This window comes from Chroicocephalus ridibundus, chromosome 3 (assembly GCF_963924245.1).
Source record: "Chroicocephalus ridibundus chromosome 3, bChrRid1.1, whole genome shotgun sequence".
Lineage (NCBI taxonomy): Eukaryota > Metazoa > Chordata > Aves > Charadriiformes > Laridae > Chroicocephalus > Chroicocephalus ridibundus.
In genome coordinates this window covers 29268041-29289562 of record NC_086286.1, presented here as the reverse complement: position 1 = coordinate 29289562, position 21522 = coordinate 29268041, and the positions used below count along the sequence as shown (strand labels likewise).

The following is a 21522-nucleotide window of genomic DNA, read 5'->3' as shown; positions in this document are numbered from 1 at the left end:
CCAAACCAAATATTAATTTTAGAAATCATTAAAATACCTTCTTTTAAAAAAAATTTTTTTCCATTTAAAATACAGATATGAGGAACAAAGGTCAAACATTTCCTTTGTCATTTTTCCTTACATGATTTTTTTTTTCCTAATAATACCATCAGAGAATTATTTTAACATGTTAAAAGGAAAAAAACCAAACCCAAACAAGTAATCAATGCCCATTTCCAGACAACACACTAATGTCTTCACCTACCTGCTACCAAAATAAAACTCAGTATTAAGCCAACGCAGGCTGGTCAGACCGTAACTACTCATTTTTTCCTTTAAACAGACTCTTTAACGTAAATGTTCCATTAAGTTGGTAGAATCCAAGGAGTAACTGTAAATACTTAATTGAAAGTATATTTAACTCAATATTAACAATAATAAACTCATGTAACCAAAAAACGTGCTCAGCAAGCTAGCCACAAATTAGTTATTCAAGGAGTAATTAAAGTACTGAGACTTCAAACAGAAACCAACACTCCCCACGCCTCCCAAAATACGCTACAGCCAAAAGGCATACAGACAGCGAATTACACAGGTGGCAGAGACGGACAAGAACGATAAGCAACTGGTGCTGCCAGCAGAGAGACCACTCCTTGCACAGGCTGTATCAGCAAGCAGGTGTAAGAGCTTTAAGGGCTAGACCAAATGATCCAGTGTCTCCTTAATTAGGTTTTCCTTGTCTTGATTATCTTAAAGACCAGAACCAAGAATGACTTATGACAGAGATCGCAGCGGACAACCATACAAACATAAAACAAATCCAGACAATCCAGTGCCAGGATCTCAGACTATGGAATAAATCCACAAATTCAGCAAAACTCAACAATATCTACGTCCAAAAAAACCTGACAGTGAACTCTCCAGGGATGAAGTAGCTTATCATCATTTTGTTGTTCCTGTGTGCCCTGTATTCAGGCAAAACTTCAGATTAGGCATTGAACACAGAAAACACATTGCTCCAAAATTTTTGTAACTCAAGTTTAAGACATTAAAGGAAGTCATCATTCAAATTTTTGCATAAGATTAGTATTAGTGGTAGCCAATGAAATTATGAAGCAGCAAATGCAAGAGACTGTCATAACATGTTTCTAAAGATTCAATTGCTCATCAGTAACTAGTTCTGAAAAGGGATGTTATTTACGAAAGAAAATCTGGAACCACTGTGATTGCACATCAGGATAAAAACAGTCACTAGTCCCCCTGGTAGCAACAGCAGTCCAGCATTAAATCAGATCCAGAAAGTCCTGGATCCAGGCCAGCGACCCTCTGTTTTCATCTACCTTGTATTCTTGACAATCCAGCTGAGACAGAGATCCTTTTTAATCTGAGGACGTTTATTTTAAAATTGTTCACTTTTATACATTGTTTCTCTGTTTCCGTGATATGAGATGAGTAGTGGGTATACTCTGAACAAATCCGTTCAAAAGCAAACCACCTCTGTGCATACACGAAACTGCAAATTCACAATTTTCCTCACATATTTACAAACTAATGAATGAGACCTATGCCCCACCTCAAGAGTTAACATCTTTGAGGAAAATAATTAGGTAGCTCTTTGGTGGCTTCCTATGTATTAGGAAAGCTTTTTGTTTTCCTTATTATTACATCCATGTTCCCCTTCACCACGAGTTGGAAACGGTCCTCTTAGACTGCTATCAGTAAGAGCATTTTACAAACAGCCAATTAATAACTGATTGCTCCTTTAAAGAGTCTTGCGATACCTAAAATATTGGAAAGAAAAAAACCCATATTTCTTCAGTGGAGATGTATGTCATTAGCACAGTATTAATTAAAGTTGAAAAATACCCCTGAGATTTTTACTACGAGATAATGCAAAATCTGACATGAAGAACATATTCACAGTAAAATGATGCTGCTCCAGAAGACGCATTTTCCTTGCATTTCTAAGAAACTGTCTGTACAGTGCTATGCTTCATTATTATAATTTCAGATATTTAGAGCGCATAGGGAGATGACATAATAAACATGAAAGTCACCTGCCGCTATTCTTTCTCTGAAAGACTCTCAAAGGTAGGGTAGGGGGTGGCATTACATATAACGTCCCCTACATGCCACAACTAACCTTCAGTTTCATTACTAAATGAATAGAAAAGGAACACATCTGAAATCTTTATTACTCAACAGAAATAGAACCTGACATATACAAGTAGTTTAATTCAAAGGATACGATTTAAGTGATCATCTGTACTTCATCCTGCGATTTCACAGTCCTAGAGGAGGAGATTTACAGCCCCCAAAAAGCAGGTTGAGGAAAATGCTGCTGCAGAAATTTTTTTTATAGATCAAAATCCATAAAAAAGATGCAAAAAGAAATTCAGCTCCAAGTCAGAATTAGTTGTTTTCAAATGAATTTGATCAAGAAGAAATATAGTAACACAAAACATACAAAGGAATAAACATATATTGGCCTAGCATGACAAACAGGCAGAAACATAGTGTTTTTGATACTCCTAGTAAATCTGATGTGAACATATTTTTCCTTTTTATTGCCAAACCATCTGCCTACCATTAGATGCTGTAATTCACCTTGCTAGCAAACATCTAGTTCTGAGAGTACAGATTGGCATCAAGATTTTCACCACCTTTACCACATAATTTTATGTTGCAATTCTGCCATTAAATTTCATTACCTCTTTAATGAACTCCAATTCCTCTTACTTCCCACCACCTAAAGAGAATCCAGAAGCACACTAATATTGAAATTTTCAAACCAGTGTCTTTATGTATTTGTTTTCATTGATGAGCTTTGGGAGTCTTATCTACTCCCACTGACTACACTGAATTATCTTGCAAGAACAGAGTATTACTATTTGAGTACACTTTAAAATGTTTTTACTTATTGTTCTCAGTTGATGAGTGTATTCTTTTCCTAATATGATGAAAGACATATTGCTGTTTGAAGTTGCCTTGTGTTCCCTTCCCCACTGTAAGATAAATTCCTGTAACAAATAAAGCACCATATACCATGAGCACTTAGAACTAAATCAATGGTAACCAAAAGAAAATGAATATAATCACTGTCTTAGAGAAAACAGAAAAGTGGAAACAACACAGGAAGGATCAAGCTCTAATTCAAAATGACTAACACGTAATTTTCCATTCTTCTGTGATTTTACATCAAAAAATAAGCAGGCATTCAAATGAAGAGAAATATGTTACGTTAGCCAGAGGTATGCACTGCCATTTTAATTTCAAAGTAATTAAAGAACAAAATTTTAAGGTAGAGATGCAATGCTTTAAGGTTATTTTAATTAGTCTTCAAAACTCTCTTGCAGTTGGAAATAAGCTGGGACCACAAACGTCTGGAAAGTAGCCTGATTTAGAGATATATTCCTTCCAGAAGACTATGTTGATAATCTAGTTGGATGAAGCAGAATAAAAGCACTAAGCTGCTAACTGTTTCACTGCATCATGAAGTACATAAACGGAACTAGAATGTACCAAAAACTTATCACGTAATCAATTATAGATCAAATTAGCAGACAGAATGAAAATGAAAAAAAAACGGGTCAGGTCTACAGCTCTCAGCATCTGTCCCGAATGGAGCCCCCAACTCCTACCACACTTGAATCTGGTCAGGGCCATTTTTGACTCCATGACAAATTAAAAAAAAACAAACAACCCAGGACTATTATACACACACTAGGAAAGTTTCTATTTCCTAATACTATGCAACTTGGAATAGAGTTAGAAAGAGAGCATGAGATCTCAAAAGGAAAATAAATATTCCTTTGTATTAGGAATGGTAGAGGCTGATGACTCGAGAAAACAGGGTGTAACCATATCAGTGTTTTAGTTCAAACCAGGAATCAAGTTTCAAAGCAACTGTCCCCAGCATCTTTATCTACTGCGCTTCAACCAACACCAAAAGGTATCTTGTAGCATACAAACTGGATTTCTGTTAAGTTAAACAGTAGTTCCACATACTCATAGATATTTAGTCCACAGGACCAGATCAGAGTTAGACTAAAAATAAAACTGCTCAAAATGTGCATAGTGTGGATGCTAGGTCCTCAGCACCAAACATTTCAATTCTACTGATCCACTTCTACGGTATTGTACTATTTGCCAACATGAACAGATACAAACTGCTGTCGCAGCTTCTCAGAGTTCTTTGAAGCTAGGAGACACAAAAGAACAGTTGCCAATAACACATATGACAGAATACAAATTGGTTGACGAAGCTGTATCTTATTTGAATGGAGTAGAAAATGGTGTTGGAATTCTCATTGCCAGAGTACAAATGACAGCGTGTTACCTAAGAAACAACTCAAAACCAGAATACATTAGTCTGATGCCTGAGGTTCTCCTAACAGATGCTTGTGCTAGTTCAAGCAAGAGGCCCTTGCCCAAATTATGCTTCAGTAGTAGCAATAAGGTACTTTCAAGATTTGTAAATCCACAGTCAAGCGAGACTACTTAGGGAGCTCAAGGTTAACGAACTTTCCGCTGAAGTACCCTTACACTTTGTTCAAAAACTCCATAGATTTTTCTGGCACTGCTACCTCCTATTTCTGGACAGAATAGGCATATTCTTTTACCTTTACATCCCGCAGATTATTGCATACTAGAGCTTAGTGGCAGGCGCAGACCGACCAAGCATATTAACCTAGAAAAAAGGCCTCTTGTTCCTGAGACAGTAAACAAACCTTGTAAGACTGGGAAAGCCACATGTCCTAGGCCAAATATAAATGTTCTTGCAAATGGGTAATACAAATAGAAAAAAAAAGTGTTTAAACACCTTCTAGAGAACCAACAAAGCGTGCTTGTTTGCTTGAAAAAGCTAAAGCCTACAAGACAAAAGCAACTCTTCCTTCCGCCAGAGCGGACTGAAAAAACTGAGATGAAATACTTGATGCCTTTGATGCACCATGTTAAAAAGGATCCTGTGGAAATGCTTTTCAAATTTCAAATACAGACAGCATACACACACTTAATGAAAATCACATATAGGAAAGCATTTCGAAAAAAAGCTCTTACTGTCAGAATTTCGAATTTGCAAAACTAAACATAACTTCCAGGGACCAGAGAAATACCATTCTCACTGGAAACCCAGCAGGCACAGCCAATGCCCAGTGAACTGCAGTTAGGCCACAGCAGAAATATCTCCTGAGTCTGTAAGCAGAGTTTAACAGATGATAATAATACCAACTCCACTGTTACTCAAGCAGCTTTTAATAGTCCACTACAATGAAAGCCTTTAAATGCAAGCACACAACATAACTGAATTTAAAGCTGCCACAATTATCATAGGAGGAGAATTGTTTCTCCAGAAACTGATGAAAATCTGTCTCGGAAGCAGTTAATGCAACAGAAATGTGATCTTGCAGCCTGTGAATACAGGTATACAGGACCTTGGAAATAGTTTTCTGTCAGTTCAAAAGCAGCTTACAAAGATGAATGGAGTTTTGTGGAAGAACATCAATAAACTGGTATCTGAGTAACACCTGACTGGTGTTACACAACGGTCATTAATGATTGCCTACCACAAGATCTTGGATAGTTACAATTAGTCAGCTATTGACCAAGACCCATTCCCTCCGTAACAGAAAGCTTTTTTTACAGAAATTTATCAATTTCTAAGCAAATGCAATCTTGGTCAGGGCACAGCATTGCACAGGATATCTTAAATAAGGGGGTAAAGAGAGAAGAATGTTTTTCCCCAAAAGTTTAATTTATTCTCTGTCATTTATTTTTGTCACTTCCCAGCAGACTGTTTCGCGCTCCTCTGGGAACGTTTTCGGCTTCACAGGATACTACTTCAGCTCCCCAGAGTGACTGCAAAATGGAGAGTGGAGGGTTGTGAAGGGAATGAATGAACTCTTCAAAAACACGCAATCTTCACACAGATCGTATTCTTAATGTTTCCCATAATGGTCATACATATCCAAGTATTATATTGCTGCTGACAGAAGTAGTTCTGTTTTCTGGGTTCTGTTCTATGGAGCATCTACCAGGCATTGTGATCTTCTGAACCGATGCATGTTCACACCTATACCCCTCTGGCTTGCTTGGAAACTCAACGGGGCAGGCAATTTTTACTACTGTATAGAGAGGATACGGTGCTACAAAGTAGAGGAGAAAGAAGAAACCCTGGTGGATAAGCATTGAACTGTAAAACAATAAATCGACTACCCATTTCACCATACACAGAAGCTTGAAAATGCAAAGCAACTTCTCTATTTCCTTCCTGAAACACTTTGTTCAAAATGGAGAAAGAATAAAGAACAGAAATTGGAAACAACGTAAAAAGAGTATTTGCTTAAGAAGATCTGAGACTACGCTCTGCAACCAGGTTACAGAAAATACAGGAGATGGAGTGATTCGGGACAAAATCACTACATTATCTGTGATTAAAAGTTCTCTGTCATCATTAGAAAGTACCTTTGTTCTATATTTGTGAGTATGAATTACAAGACAGGCAAAACATGCTATATCTTATGAGTGTCGAGTTGGCATTCAGTAAGAAATCTACAGTTTTGAAAGTTCTTTTTTTAGAGAGATTATTTTTATAGGTATTTCTGAATTCAAGGGCTTTGATGTTCCTCTCAGAAATCTGCATAATCATATGTTAATTTATAAAATTGAACGGACCGCGGTTTTTTTGCTAATGAAATGCATCACTTCAAAACCTTTATTTCAACATTCATACAAAATAATTGCACTGCGTATTATTCAGCTTACATGCAAATAGTGCAAGTTCTGCAACCATTTCATTTGTTAACATTTTCTTTATTTCTACTCTTAACTTTATGTTACACTACGAAATTCCAAGTACTATAATACAAGACTGAAATATTAACACTGAAATCCTGTTTCATTTACTCTGAGGGGAAAACAGATTGATGTCTACATTTAAAGTACCAAATTCTACTATAACCTGAAATACAGGAAGTGTAGCATTCTTCCAAAACTCACTTTCTTTTTCTCTCTTCTGTATTGGTAGCTTCAATAAATATGCGGAAGATTATGGTTTGATTTTCTCTTTTAGCTAACTGTGGGAAAGAGAAGGGCTCACAAAATGGCAAACAAGTTGAGTAACACGATATAGGGGAATAAATAGTCAGTAGGAAAAGGAAAAGGAATTTTTTTTATTAGAGGATTTTAATCTTACCGTGCTACAACTAAAAACTGGTCAATCTGACGGTCAGTAAGGGGGCTATCTGGATCCCATACTTTTACTTCCAGCTTTGCCTGTTCTCTGTCATCTAATTCTCCTGTCAAAAGGTAGATGGGACAAAACACTTATTACTCACAATGTTTTTCTCTATGTATTTCTTGTACTATGTTTAAAAGAGACATTGTACATTTTTAAACACACACACAGTATTTAAAAATCACCAGTTATCCACTTAAATTCCATAATGCAGTAAAATAAGTATCTTCCCTTAGCATCAGCATTTCAATTTAAGGAGGCATTCTTAGGAGGTAATATGAAAGAAAATATGATTATAAACTTGAAACCAGAACCTAAGTAACCAGTGGTTTCTTTAAATTACTTAAACGATATCAAAGCTACTGTTTCACTCAAGCCATATTAAAATTAATTTTACACTTAACCAGATTTAGCAATTAAATTCTATCCAACTTGCACTCTATGCCCCCAAACCAAAAATCATTATGAAAAAGTGAAGTCACCTTCATTTAATTATTTTTTTCACCTCTTGCTCTCAGCCACTACATTATCTGTATTGTTAACACAAATCACAGTATTAAAATTGCTGTGTATGTTGACTAGTTATATCCTCTTATAAAATAACGTATAAGGCTACAGCACAAGAAAGTTAGTATATACTACATCATGATTTCCCAACTCCATTTGTCTGAACAGAGCAATTTGTGTACATGCACGCGGTTGAAACAATGGTGGTGGGTTTTTTTGCTAATACCCTGTATTTTGATAATTCCCTGTATAATTTGCCCTGTATTCATTATCAAAAGAGCATGGCATTTGTTGGGCTTGGAAGAACAGTGAAGTGTGATGAGGCAACAATGATTCACGTTCATAGGGAAGCCTAAATCTTGGCTTGACTACTACACTGATAACTTCTACTGCAGAATGAGAAACACTGCAGAGGCTGGTTAGGCAGGCAACAAATTCTACTAGTATGAGAAGATTTACCTATGGGATGTGGCCAACACATTTGGGGCCACAACAGATGACAAGAGCAAAGTTATAATCACTGTCTTTCCTTTTCAGAATAAGAGCATGTTCTTCCTTCACAGAACACGTGAAAAACTCCAATGTTCAGTCGGATGCCAGTACTTTTATGAGTTACGACAAGAATAAAAACCTGTTCTCAAATACAGCTGTTCCATTTCCTTTGAAAATCTAGGCTGCGTAGGCTCCTCTCTGAGCACACAGATCACTTTAGTCTGTGTTGCTTCTTATGACAATGAAAACAGCCAGTCTAAACATGCATAGTATCATCAAGACATGAACTAACCCGTACACCTAAGAGTCTGTAAGCGGACGGCAAGCTAAGAACTGGCTTTTCTGAAATCTGATCATATATGGCAAGTTTTTCTAGCACATTCGTTCTAGAAGGAAATGAGAACGTGATATGTATTTATCCCTACCAAATACACAAGTTAAAACTTCACCATGTTGTCTGGCTAATGTTTCAGGAACGAATTTCACAGTTGCATTCTCATAAACACAAAGTAAATTACTTTATTTTGGTACCCAGGCAATAAAGAATTGCCTGCATAATGGGACTTATGCTTCTGTTTAAGATAGTTCACATCCAGTACTAGAAACAAACTTCATTTCTGGCAATCTTGGGTAAGATTTTAGGTCTATAAACTTATTCAATGGACTACACACTTGTCGATACATTCATTTTTTCCATCTGTGACAGACACATTGTGGGTGAGGTTCTACATTTTATAAATAATCTCTGAGCACTTCAATCTGTTAATACATAATTTTTAAATATCTTTAATGTTAGTTAACTGTTTCAGGACATCATATCCTGGAGATCAGAATTGTAGAAGTATGACAAAACCCGATATTCAGGCAGGGCATACTTCTCACAAAGGGAAAGCATCATACAAGCACAGCACAAGTATTCAACCAAAACATGTCACTGTCTTGAATCAAGTTTGCAAAAAGACGAAAAAAATTACAATACTACACTTCTTACTTCAAGTAGAAGTAAATAAACAATTGCTACTACAAAATGTTGTGGTAGTTGTTGATAAAGGTAAATCTGAAATATTGCCAAACAGTATTTTGTAATGGCAGTAGATATAAACAGGATATGATCAATGAAATATCTATACCAAAAGATTCCAAGCACATATAATGTAATATTTACAATATTAAATATTGCTGCAACAATAGCAGACAGAGAGGTTTCCAGGAGATCTGTTGTATCTGCCGAATTGCACTTACAAAAAACCCGCTCCATTCCTCATTTTCCACTTAAATGGCAGGATACTATCACTGAAACAGGAAGTAAAGTAATCTAAACAGATGAAATCATGAAGGCAGTCAAGTGGTGCTGTAGAGATCTTTGAAAAGTTGATTTCAGGAATAAAAGTTTTGTTTACTTCCTTTGAATGTGCTGGAAGAATCAGTATAGGAGGATCACATAAGATAAACAGGTCTTCTTTCCAGAGGTCTTCTTTCAAAATATTAATTATAAAAAAAATTGAGCTGTCTTCCTTGAGCTGTCTGCTCTTAGTTAATCATGCCTGCACGTTACACTATAGGATTTTTAACCTAGCAGACCCCTTTAAAGCTACGATGCAATTTCTGTTAACACCTCTACATTCATCTTTTATATTGTTGAATTTGACACAGAACTATAAGACACTCAAACTGAACAGGTACCAAAGTTGCCACAATATTCATTCCTTACACCGCAAACTCCAGTATACAAACAGAATGGAAGAGTTCAACTTTTAACATTTTCAGTGTTGCATCTGAGAAGGTTCTCAGGTTCTCTTTTACAAGTGTTGCTTTCCCTCACCACCACCAACATACCAATTACAGCTTCTGAGAAGGTTATTTTTTTGAATGGCTGGTAAGACATACCAGTGCATCCAATTTATTTTGAGCGCTGCTTATTATTTTATTATAGCCAATCTAACCCTGAACATTAATTTTACTGGAAAACATTAGTAGATGGACGTAAATATGGCCAGTTTTCTCCCCACCAATCATTCAGTGCCTTGCTTCTCATGGTTCTCTTTTAATAAGAAGCAAAATGGTTTGGTTTTTTTTCTTAAAAAAAAAAAAAAAAAAAAAGTTCTGCATTTCAGTTAGTCGTTTTAAACAAAGGAAAGCATGATCTGCACTTCAGAAAACAACTGTAAGAAAAATTTTACAAAACAAAAGTAAACCAAATGCAACTTTTAACTGAATGCAATTAAAATGAACTAGAAGAAATTAAACATTTATTTAGTCTTTTAGACTTCACTTCCTGCAGATAAATACCCCCAAGGTAATTAGTACATTAGATTCACTATGTTCTTCTTCTAACATAACCCAATTAAAAGAAAATAACTTGCAATATGAACTTTTTCTTAGAGTGCAATTCTCTTAATGTTACCGATACATAACAATGCTGCAATACTGTATCCTTTTAAGAAACTGAAATATGAAATATATAAAAGTTGGGTTTTTTTTAACATGGCTTTCAGGGACACAATGCCAGTTCCATTTTCAATGACAAACAGCTGATGAAGTACCTGACTGAAAAATAGCCAGGAGGACCATTTTTGGAGATGCCACTTGTCAGGCACAATGTCTTATTTTTGTATTTTGCATAATTTGCATTATTTTTCAAAATACCTTTTAATTCTCCTTCTCAAAAAGTAATTCAGCAGTCACTTCAATCCAAACATGCAAACTAAACACCTGCAGTGCTCAGCTTTGAGTGAATCCATCTTTCATGATACGCAAAACAGAGATACCAGCTGCTGGATCCTTAATCACATGGGACAGAAAATCTGTAGTTGCGATATTTTGGTCATAGAAAGAAGGCAGACATATCTCCACGGACAGTAGTTGGACACCAGACCATCAGTTTGTGCCACAGAGTTCCTTCTGCTATGCAAATTCGTTCAGGGCTTGATACAATCCCTTGAAATCAGCCAGGAGTTTTGACTCACGCATTAATTACCCAGACTCACTAGATATCTAAGCACATAAACCTGAAGGCATTTGTGGATGCTTATATTCTTAAAGCCTGGCACTTATGTAAGAAGCAAATTTATTATAGTCATCTTTGTGATTCACTTTTATACCTGTGAAACAGGAATATCTCTTAGCTACACTGCAAGAATGCAGAAGAGATACCAGTTCTTAGCCTCCCTTAGTCCAGTTCAGCAATTGCAATTCAATGTTATTGAAATCTGGGATCAGATTTAGTAGATACAGCATTTAGCAGATTTTTGTCAGAACTGCCGGGCAGCATACTCACTGCAGGTAATCCTAAATGTCTTTTTGAACACAGCTTCACGTGCCATATAACATTGTAAAAACAGGCAACTAATCACTGAAAATGAGGCTTCAATTCATGAACCACCTTCTCATGCTGCTATTTAGACTGCCTGTCTGCAAACGTTTTCTCTCATTTGCAATGAGAAAAAACAGCACCACACTGTTGGTCTTAACTAACAGATATCACATCACAACCCTTCCCACTATAAAAGCTCTGCAGACATAGAATTCTTATAATCCTTTTTTTTTTTTTTTTTTTAAATGATTTGTGATTCTCACTGGTACTGATTATCAAAAATCGTCCAGGAAAAAAAGTTCAAAAACTTACACTCAACTCTGCAAAAAATAAAACTAAATTGTGTGCAAGTAACTTGTCTGAAAAAGTAATATAAGAAAGCTTATATTATTTTAAAAGTGCAGGCAAAAGGAAAATTATCTGTTTACCTTTCAATTGCAGAACAATCCCAACGCCCTTAGCTTGCCTGATAGATGTATATTCAAGATTTCAATTAGTCATTCAGCTAACGAGTCGTATATTTACCCAAATCTCATGGTAAAACTCAATTTATGAACATAATGCATGTAATAAAGACTAGAAATTAAAAACAGGCTATATAATGACTACATGTATAGAGACTACAAATGAAAGACACTGGGTGATACAAGCCCATTATTTGTTGATAGCAATTTAAACTGCTATTGAGCATTTTCCATGCCAATAAAACACGGATAGTCCAATCGTCTCCCATCCTCTAAGGCGCTAGTCTATAAAAAAAAAAATTCAGTCATTCTTCACTCAAAATATCCCTTTTCAATAAAAACCTGCCACCAACTCCAATGACCTTAGAGCGCTCTCAGTGCTCAGCCTTGCAGTGCTTATAAATCAACCACTGATGATCAAAAGACAAGACCTCACAAAGCACTCAAAAGAGCTTTAATTCGTTGTGTTCTAAATTCCTAGAAATAAACAGAAAGAATTACAATTGGGCCTAGAATAAACTAAACTGTAACCACACAGTAACGACAAACTTTTCCATAATGCTGCATCAAGAATGACTGAGAAAGGAAGCCTTATTTTTTCCTCTTTCCTAAAACCCTGCAGAACAATATGCAGAAAGGAACCTCCACAGAACGGAGAACACGGAGACATGATGTCCTAGATTCAAACCACTCCTCACTTTATAGTCTTTATATTAAATCACATTTAGATAGAATCCCCACTATTATAGAACTGAAATAATAAAAAGTCCGTCCATTTTAGCTTTTATGGCAATTCTAAAGGCAATGACCTAAATTAATATATTGCATAAAACTACAAGGTCATCTTCAGTTTAAAGGCGAGGACAAGTATTCAACCAATGAAAAAATACCTGAAATTCACCTTTATTATGGAATTGGCTTCTTGTACGCCTTTCATACCTGTGAATAAACCTAGACAATGAGACTTGCACCAAGATTCTCAGCCCCTCACCCCCATTTTACATCCTTATTTTGGTCGGTAGACACTGTGCAATGGTCTGGCATCTATTCCAATATGAATACAGAAAGATTGCAACAGTTTTTCTGAATTCCTGAAATAATAACACATGAGGTAATACAGTTTTCAGGAAAACACAGTGAAAATTATTCTATGTATAAATAATAACAGTACCATACCGCATATGAATATTAACAATATCAAAAATTCTTGTTTTGGAACGAGGGATACCGCAATGCACAGATATTGTATTCGTCAAAAACCCCACACTAAATTAAAATGAAATCTCTAGTCCTGCAATATATTTTTTACATAAACTTAATGTTATGAACATGCAAATTCACTTTGACTATAGTCTTCTGAAGATAAATACAGCTATTTGTTTGCATAAATTTAAACACAACATAATTTAGAGAAGAACCTTTCCTTTAGGATGAAATGTATTTTGACTTATTCAAGTGTAAAAAACATTTCATCTGCATCTGGTATTTGTTTTTCATCTTCTACAGAATAAACTTGAAAAGAATATCAGACTTTCGGTAAAACAGGAAAGGAAATAAAAACGTGAACTTAAAATAAGTCCATTTAGGCAAAGTTACTGAGGTAGAAAAAATGAGGAAAGTCAATTAAACCCTAAGATGTTGCTGCCTGAAAGGCGATTTGAGCGCTCACTGCGATGCATTATTTGGGATAATAAGCACATACACAGCATACAATAAATAACTGTACCCTTCATAAGACTGTCTACGCTACAGAACTCTCTTAGTATTTGAACAATCTCAGCCAAGCCTCTACAGCTATTATTAATACAGAAATCTTTCCGACAGCAATCATGCCCAACGTTCTACAGCAACAACGCAGCAGAGACCATGCCTCAGTCTTCTCAAGAAGCTAAAGACAGCAGGAAATCATGGCTCTCTTGTTATGAAGACTAAAACTCCAACTGACTTCTCTTCAAGTATAAAGCAAACTAGAGAAAAGCACAACAGCTTTCACAATGCAGGGCAGGGACGGAGAGGGGAAAAAATACCCAACCAAACGAAAATACTGCAACAATCTCCAAGCAGAACAACCCGAATAACTCACCTCAACCATTGAACGGTTTTTAAAAGATGTAATTGCTAAACAGCACAATTTCCAACTGTTCTAATTTATCATTTGACTGTTAATATAGTTGTGAACGATCTGAGAATTGAAGCTCAGAAATTTCCATTACCACATTATGTAAGAATACTGTATCATACGCATATAAGAAAAGAACCAACTTAATTCATGTAACTGCTTTTGCAATCAAAATGATACATGCGCTTAAAACCTCAATGAATAGTACTGAAAGGCAACAAATATTTTTAAATAACATTACTGAGAAGACTTCATAAACCACTGTTTTATAATGCAAAGCTTCCAAATACCTAACTGAGCGTTTGTACTATCTACGGCTGCAACCCTAAACTACAGATTTCCCTTGCATCTGCAAGGTTAGACAGAAGCAAATGACATCTTCACCAAAAACAGGCACAGAGGCCATTTACATGTGCTTTGTTTGTTTAATTTATAGGAAAACTGATAGAAGTGTATAAACATGCATTTAATTGCCCAGGACACAAATCACTAACTCAGCTCCCTAGCAGAAAGATTGGCAAGACTGATATAAAGGCTATTATAATCCTACTAAAGGCTATTACAGTTTGACATGAACAACATTGAAAAAGTATTTTACTATTTGTGATGATCATGCATTTGACTGTTTATTATAAAAAATTTACTTCACTGAGCTTAGTCACAAGGAAAATAATCTGCGAATCAGACACGTGACTACCGTACTTAAATTTGCTAACCCTCAAGAAACAGCTCTTTCTTTAAGAACTAATATAGTAAAATTTTTCCTGTGAACTCAAAGTCAAAAGCCCAACCAACAGAAACTCCATTTGAGAACAAAATACATTTGAGTACACATAAACAGGAGTTTCGTTCTGGTGTGTTACCTTTGTCGAGATTCATCTCATCTGACCTTAAACATCCTCTGATCTATTTCAGATATCCATCTTCAGGTGACATGAATCAAGTCTAGGCAACATTCTTCTACTCTGACCATAAAGGTAAGTCTTACTGGGTTAGCACAATCACACCTTTCCTTCTGAAAGCTTCATTAAATAGAAAGCCATCATATTTTTGTTGAACCAATCATCCTCAAAGATCTCTCTGCTTCTGGCATATTCTGACTGATTTTTTGAAATGATCAGTTATTTTGCTGCCAATTTACTACATTTTCCGACAACTTTTAAGCTTCAATGCATTTCACACTGAACTTGGTGGAAAACAGATTTCTAACAAGGTTTCTAGATGCGTCTTCTTGAAGCAAATGCGAGTTAGGCATAAAAGTTTCCTTTTATACTTGCTCCTGAAGGCAGTTCTGGTACCAGAATTTGAGCTTTGCTTTCTGCTGTCTAGATCTCAGTAAGGTCATCTTCAACTGACACGAAATCTGGTTTTAAACAACAGACTATGGATAAGCAAATTGCTGTATGTAGAACAAAAAAGATGCACAAGCTACTACACAAACGAGTTCCTCCACCCCATCCAAAAAAGTACTTTATAGTTGACAGTTTTTTCCACAAAAATCTTTTTCTCAAAAGCCAACATACTGCTCACTGAAGAGCCTAAAGCTGCTGTTGTTGTCACCTTCTGTGTGCACAGGAAAAGCAATTCTTTCTTTGATGACTGTACCTAAGCAACTGGGTTTAAACTAAATCCACTGATTTATTCTTGTAATTGCATTTTTCTCCAATCACAAAGGAAACATTAACTACTTCAGGACCGCATGGTCTCAAAATAATCAGCCCTCATGATTTCTTCAAGCCAGTTAAAAACGAAAGGTTAGGTACATACCATGTATATGGAAACTCAGGAAAAAAGAGGCAATATTCTCTGAACTTTATTTTCTAAGAACTGCCTATTGTATTAACGTGCCCAGTTCTCATATACAGCAATTGCCGTAAAACTGATCACTTAGCACAAATTACAGGCCATATTTTCTGAAAATTGATAGGACACAGACACAATATTTGTTTATCCGGTCAGACATTTCTCATAGACACACGTTATCTGTCTTCAGTGTCTAATGACTGCACGACTCTCCAATTTTAATACTTAAATATTAGAACACAGAATATTCTAAAAGTATTTCATATTGCCCGATTTTTATCTTCTCCCAACAGAATGAAATCACTGCACCCGCATCAAGACTCATAGAGATAATCCAGCACACAGAATCGAGAAGATTCGACAAAAGAATCAGTTGTCCCATTCAAACAACTCCTACGGGTCTCTGCCTAGCGTTAAGTCATTTTCAAATTCAGCAGTGGTTCTTCCAATAAATGGGAGAATTATGTACCATGAAGTAACAAAACCGATCCCTCCTCATAAAATTACAGCTGGGTTCCACTATTCTAAAACATCTTTTTCATTTATTAAATGAAAACAGAGTTTTAGTGTATATGGGAAACATTTAAAGAACACGAAAATACGATACATTTGAGTCTAAGCATCCTGTACTTTAATAATGTTAAAAATCCAAACAGTACGTAGATGAGTTTCTTATTTTTCTCTTTAGTCGCAACAATTTTTAAACTTAAAATCCTGGAATTCCAATATTCCCAAGCATTAACAGGCTTGGACTCTGAGTTTAATGGTTTCTATCTGAAATGTCTGGTCTATTAAAAACAACATGCTCTTACAACTGAGTTGCAGTAAGAAGTAAAAAAGCAGAGAAGACATTAGGAAATACCTCTGAAGGAATTACTTTGTTCTTTTTCAACACAGAGAAAAGTTTTAGAAGTCTTGGATACAAGTTCTCTGAACATCACCCAAAATTTACAGCTTAAATTTCCTGAACTGCTCCCCTTCTTCCTATTGAGTGCCCAACTATTTAAACTCCATTAATTCTAAAATGTCTTGCCTTCAAGAAATGGAACTGACTGCACAGCAAGTGCTGTCTCTGGATGTTTCTCAGATATGCAAGAGGGACTCTGGGGGTTTTTTTGTGTTTTTTTTTTTTTTTTTGTTTTTTTTACAGGTACCTTGAATATAGTTTATAATTTTATTTATTAAAAACAAGAAAAAAAAAAGCTTTGAACAGAATGTCTTTCCTACAGGCTGCTGCTTCTTCCATTTCAGAGACTCTAATTCCTCTTCCTTTCTGTGTCTTAGTAAGTGGGTAGTCCTCTTCCCTGACAACTCCAAACTCTTTATACTGCTTTAAATAGCCAGAGGGTACCTAACTGTGTGAGATTCCTGCTCCATAAAGAACTCCCCAGGACACAGTGGCCTCCTTTTAAACCTACATACAACAGATAAGTAGTACTGGGCTAGGAATGGGATTGCAGCTGGGAAGAGACATTAGCACAAGAAAAATTCCATGCAGCAGTACACAGACACCCCTGTAACAGTGACTCTAAGATCAACCCTCCAGGCTAATTAAAACAGGGATTTGCAAACAGTTTGCCATTCCTGGTGGCAGCACCCAATGAGGACTAGCAATACTTAACACTAGCAGCCAGTTCTCTAGATAAGCCTTCAAACCTAATCATTCCCCACCACGCCTGTCAACCGCTTGACACTTGTCTCCTTCCATGTATCTTTGCATGGAGATAAAATCTCATTTCCCACCAACCGCAAATCAACCCTAACCCTTCACGCATCCATCATCGTGTTTCCCACTCTGACACGTCCACGTTTTGGCTGGTGATGGCTAGCTCCACGTGACTTGCTCTGCACTCAGCACCCATACAAGAGGCACTATGAGCAGAGCTAAATGAGCTGACAGAAGCTGCTGCCATACACAGGCAATTAATTAGCAGTAAATCATTCTTACCAGACACTTCCCACTGTTCAGATAAGCATGTGCACACTGATAGTTGTGAACAGCTACCACTGTGATGCTGCCCAGGATAACATCGGTTGGGAATCTCCGCATGCCCAAAGACACCCTTCAACCAGCTGAACAACTTCAGACAGTTCAGAGTTTAACTCCCTCTACAATCTACTTTCTATCTGGTGGTTTTGTGCTAAATCTCAGAAATTACCCCATGTTTTTACAAGAGAGAAACAAAATTTTTAAAGGTTAGTAGTTGCTCTGTTAACTGAATCATACGATGCATATGTTACACTATTTCTGATATTGCAGTATTATAATCCAGTTACAGCGAAGACTTTTTGGTAGGTATTAATGCTGTTAGCTTAACATTAGCATTTGCACTTCCTAATCTTTGGGTGTTCCCTTTATTTTTAGACTGAGATTTGCTACAAGCTCAACATATTGTCTCAAGCCTTTATGTGAAAGTCAGCTGAAACTGAGCATGCTAATGGCAATGACTGAAAACTCACAAAAAGGTTACCCAGTTACCCAGCATCACTGCTGGAGGGAAGGCGGCTAAGCAGCAGTTTGAGGTTTCCCTTTCAGCTTCTCTTAATGAAAAATGACTGTAAGTAAGCACAAAAAATTTGGCCTAAGATCATCTTTGAAGCAAAGATGCATCGATTAAACAACCGCTCACTTCTGTGCTTGTTTAATCAGAGTTAAAATTCCAGTCCCAACAGATAAAGCAGCACTTCCCCAGGATAAAAGGCAAAAGACTGTGGGCAGGATCTGAGACATTGGCAATGTGATGTTTTAAAAGGAAGCAAACAAGAGAAATTCAAGGTAACTGTTAGCAGAGAAATCAAATTAATTCTCTGCATTTTTGATGACTGGACAAAACTGGAGAGTTTCACATGCTTCATGAGACCTAAAAGAAGATCTACCTCAAAATGAAGCATCTATAGGAGAGTTCATAGAACAATTACACAATACGAACATTAACAAGTTATTTGAGTTTGAACAAGCACCTTCAAGATTTCTACACGAACTCAAGGATACAATAGCTATTAATAGTGACAGGCAAACTCAAATCCATTTGTGTTACCTAGGGTGTGACGGGGGGTGCATGGGCTAAAGGGAGAATGCAGGCAACTAAGCATCATCAAGACTCCCATTTACACTAGCCCAATTAGTAGAAACTGCAACAAAGATATACTGGAGATAGATCAGCACGCCTTTTATAAAGAAAAATCACACCTCACATACTTATTGAAGTTCTGCAAAGAGATCATAGAGATACATAAGGAAGCTCAAGGTGACAGTCTACTGGATTTCTAATAGGTTTTAAACAAGTTTTAAGAAAACTAGGAAGCCATAAGAGATGTGATCGTCTACGTCGATAAGCAACTGATTCAGCACAGTTGTTCTTACATTGGTGGGCTATGCTTTCTTGAAAATGCCAATTTCAACATTTAAACATTTTACATTGCTTAACAAGGCACTCTTCTACCAAGTCCTGGTATACAAAAGGTTCATTCTTTATTGCTTGACAAAGCAAATGTAACATCAGAAAATTTATTTCAACAAATTAGACTTATTCTCTAATTGTTTTCAAAATCATAGAAGATAGTTATTTCAAAATTATTCGTTTTCTTGAAAATACAATTTAGTATTTTTTGGTTTGGTTGGGTTTTTTTTAGTCAGAAAATTATTCCAAACAGTTTCCCTAGACTTACATACCACGACTAAACACAGTCAGGATATAGTTCTTTACTAGGTTTATTTAGAAAATACCCTTTGCTTCAGAAGTTTTAATCGAGGTTTGACAGACTGGGGAACAATTAGTGACCTTTGTTGGCTTTGTCCCAGTCTTTCCACCTGATTCACAACACTATGAATAAATAAAAGTAAGCCATAACTTTAAAAATTACTGATTTGGCCAATAAGGTTATTTTAAATGCTTGGCTTCCCTATCATCTATAACAACACTTTGACTGTATTTATTTAGTTAAGCTGTCATGTATTTTACTGTGTGACAGCTACAATTACATGTACGATAGTATGCATGAGGCAGAAAGACTAGTGCAGGCATATGAGAAAACCAATTTTTTTAATGCATTAAAAGAAATCCTGTAGAGCAGAAAATAATTTTTCCCAGTTACTTGAGCATTACCCTACTTTATGAACTATATCCCTAATGCTATGCTGGTACTTTTCTCTCTCTTATTCTCTGCTTTCTAGTCAACCACATAACACAACTTGCCACTGCATCAGTTGTTCCATTGCTGAGAAACACTGGTTGAAAATATAGAATTTAAAAACATTTGGTTTTAAACAGATCAAGTCGTGAGACCAGGAAGGATGAGTGTTCCATAAAAGTCTACCAAGTATCTAAATTGATTTGCCTTGGAGTAATTTCCCTGACCTTCCTCGTATTTCCCTGTAGACAAAACAGGACTAAATAAAATCCGTTAGTTAAAGGTGACAGCGATTTCATCATATTCAGAACAATTTATAAAAGTATGCCTTTTAATCAAATAAGAATGATAATAATGACTTGCCCAAAGTAATACTATAGAGGGGGTTTTGTTGGTTGTTCGGGGATTTTTGTTTTGTTTTTTTTGAACTTGCTAGTCACATATTTTATAAGTTGCTGATCAAATACAGTAGGTGGATGCACCAGACAGCAGCTTCTGGCCATCCCATGCAGAGAACCAAGTACCTTGCTCCTGGACTGTAGAGTAGAGATTCCTGAAACAAGATACTCTTTGTCCAAACATGTGCTCTGGTTCTCCAAGATAAACCTTTTTATTCTTGCTTTGTACAGAGGAGCAGAATGTTACCCCACACTGGAAACAGATTTGAAAATAAATACCTGCTTATTCACAGAATAAAACACTGAAGAATGTGTTGTTAAAAGCAGAGGACCTTCCTTAGTATCGTATTAGCCAGAAGTTAAGTCAATACTGCAGAATATAGCCTCCTGTTCTCCAGTGCAGTAAAAGCAACTATAATGATTCTCAAAATCTTCAAGAGCCTTGAAGGACTGGAGTACTGGGGGGGGAACAAAGGCTTTCATATCATTTGAATCTGGCAACTTTGATCAAAGTTTTACTTCCAGTGATGCTCATAACAGAAATCGTAAGACTGCTGAAAGAAATCTGATCTAGTCTTCACTAAATGTGTAATGTAAGCAATTTAGCTAAACCACTACAAACAAAAGCAGTGTAGATAAACAAGGCGTAGGCATTTTCAACCAGATTTAAACTTTTATATTTATTTACTGTAACTGTGTAAAGGATTTATGATTCAATGCATCTCAAAGTAGAAATACAGTTGGATCTGTAATACTTTGTTAAGTATCTTGATTTTAATAAACCTTTTAGTCTTTTAAAAAGTACACATTCTTTACATTCCAAAAATTAAAGAGAAATATAAAGTTATCCAACGCACCCATGGGGGAGGGACAGGGGGAAGAAGGTATGCTGCATTATCCAAAGTTTGGCCTAAACACTAGGTTTTGGAGTATGTTTTATGCAAGGATGGAAAAACGGTAACACCAATGCAAGGAAGAAAAAAAATAAAACTATTCCCACAAAAAAAAAAATGTATCTAGTTCTCCAACAACCATTAAAAAAAACCCAGGCAGTAGTCCAGACAGAACACAAATTATCA

At 36.2% G+C, this 21522-nt stretch overlaps 1 protein-coding gene across 5 annotated transcripts in view; it reads right to left on the bottom strand.

Annotated features, from left to right (window-relative positions):
* The window catches only part of MTA3 (metastasis associated 1 family member 3), a 142889-nt gene that overhangs the window by 78854 nt on the left and 42513 nt on the right, over positions 1-21522 (bottom strand). For all 5 annotated transcript variants that reach the window (XM_063328577.1, XM_063328575.1, XM_063328576.1 and 2 more), the window contains exon 7: positions 7175-7277. In XM_063328577.1, coding sequence (XP_063184647.1) covers positions 7175-7277 — 103 coding nt within the window. The remainder of the gene's footprint in view (positions 1-7174; positions 7278-21522) is intronic.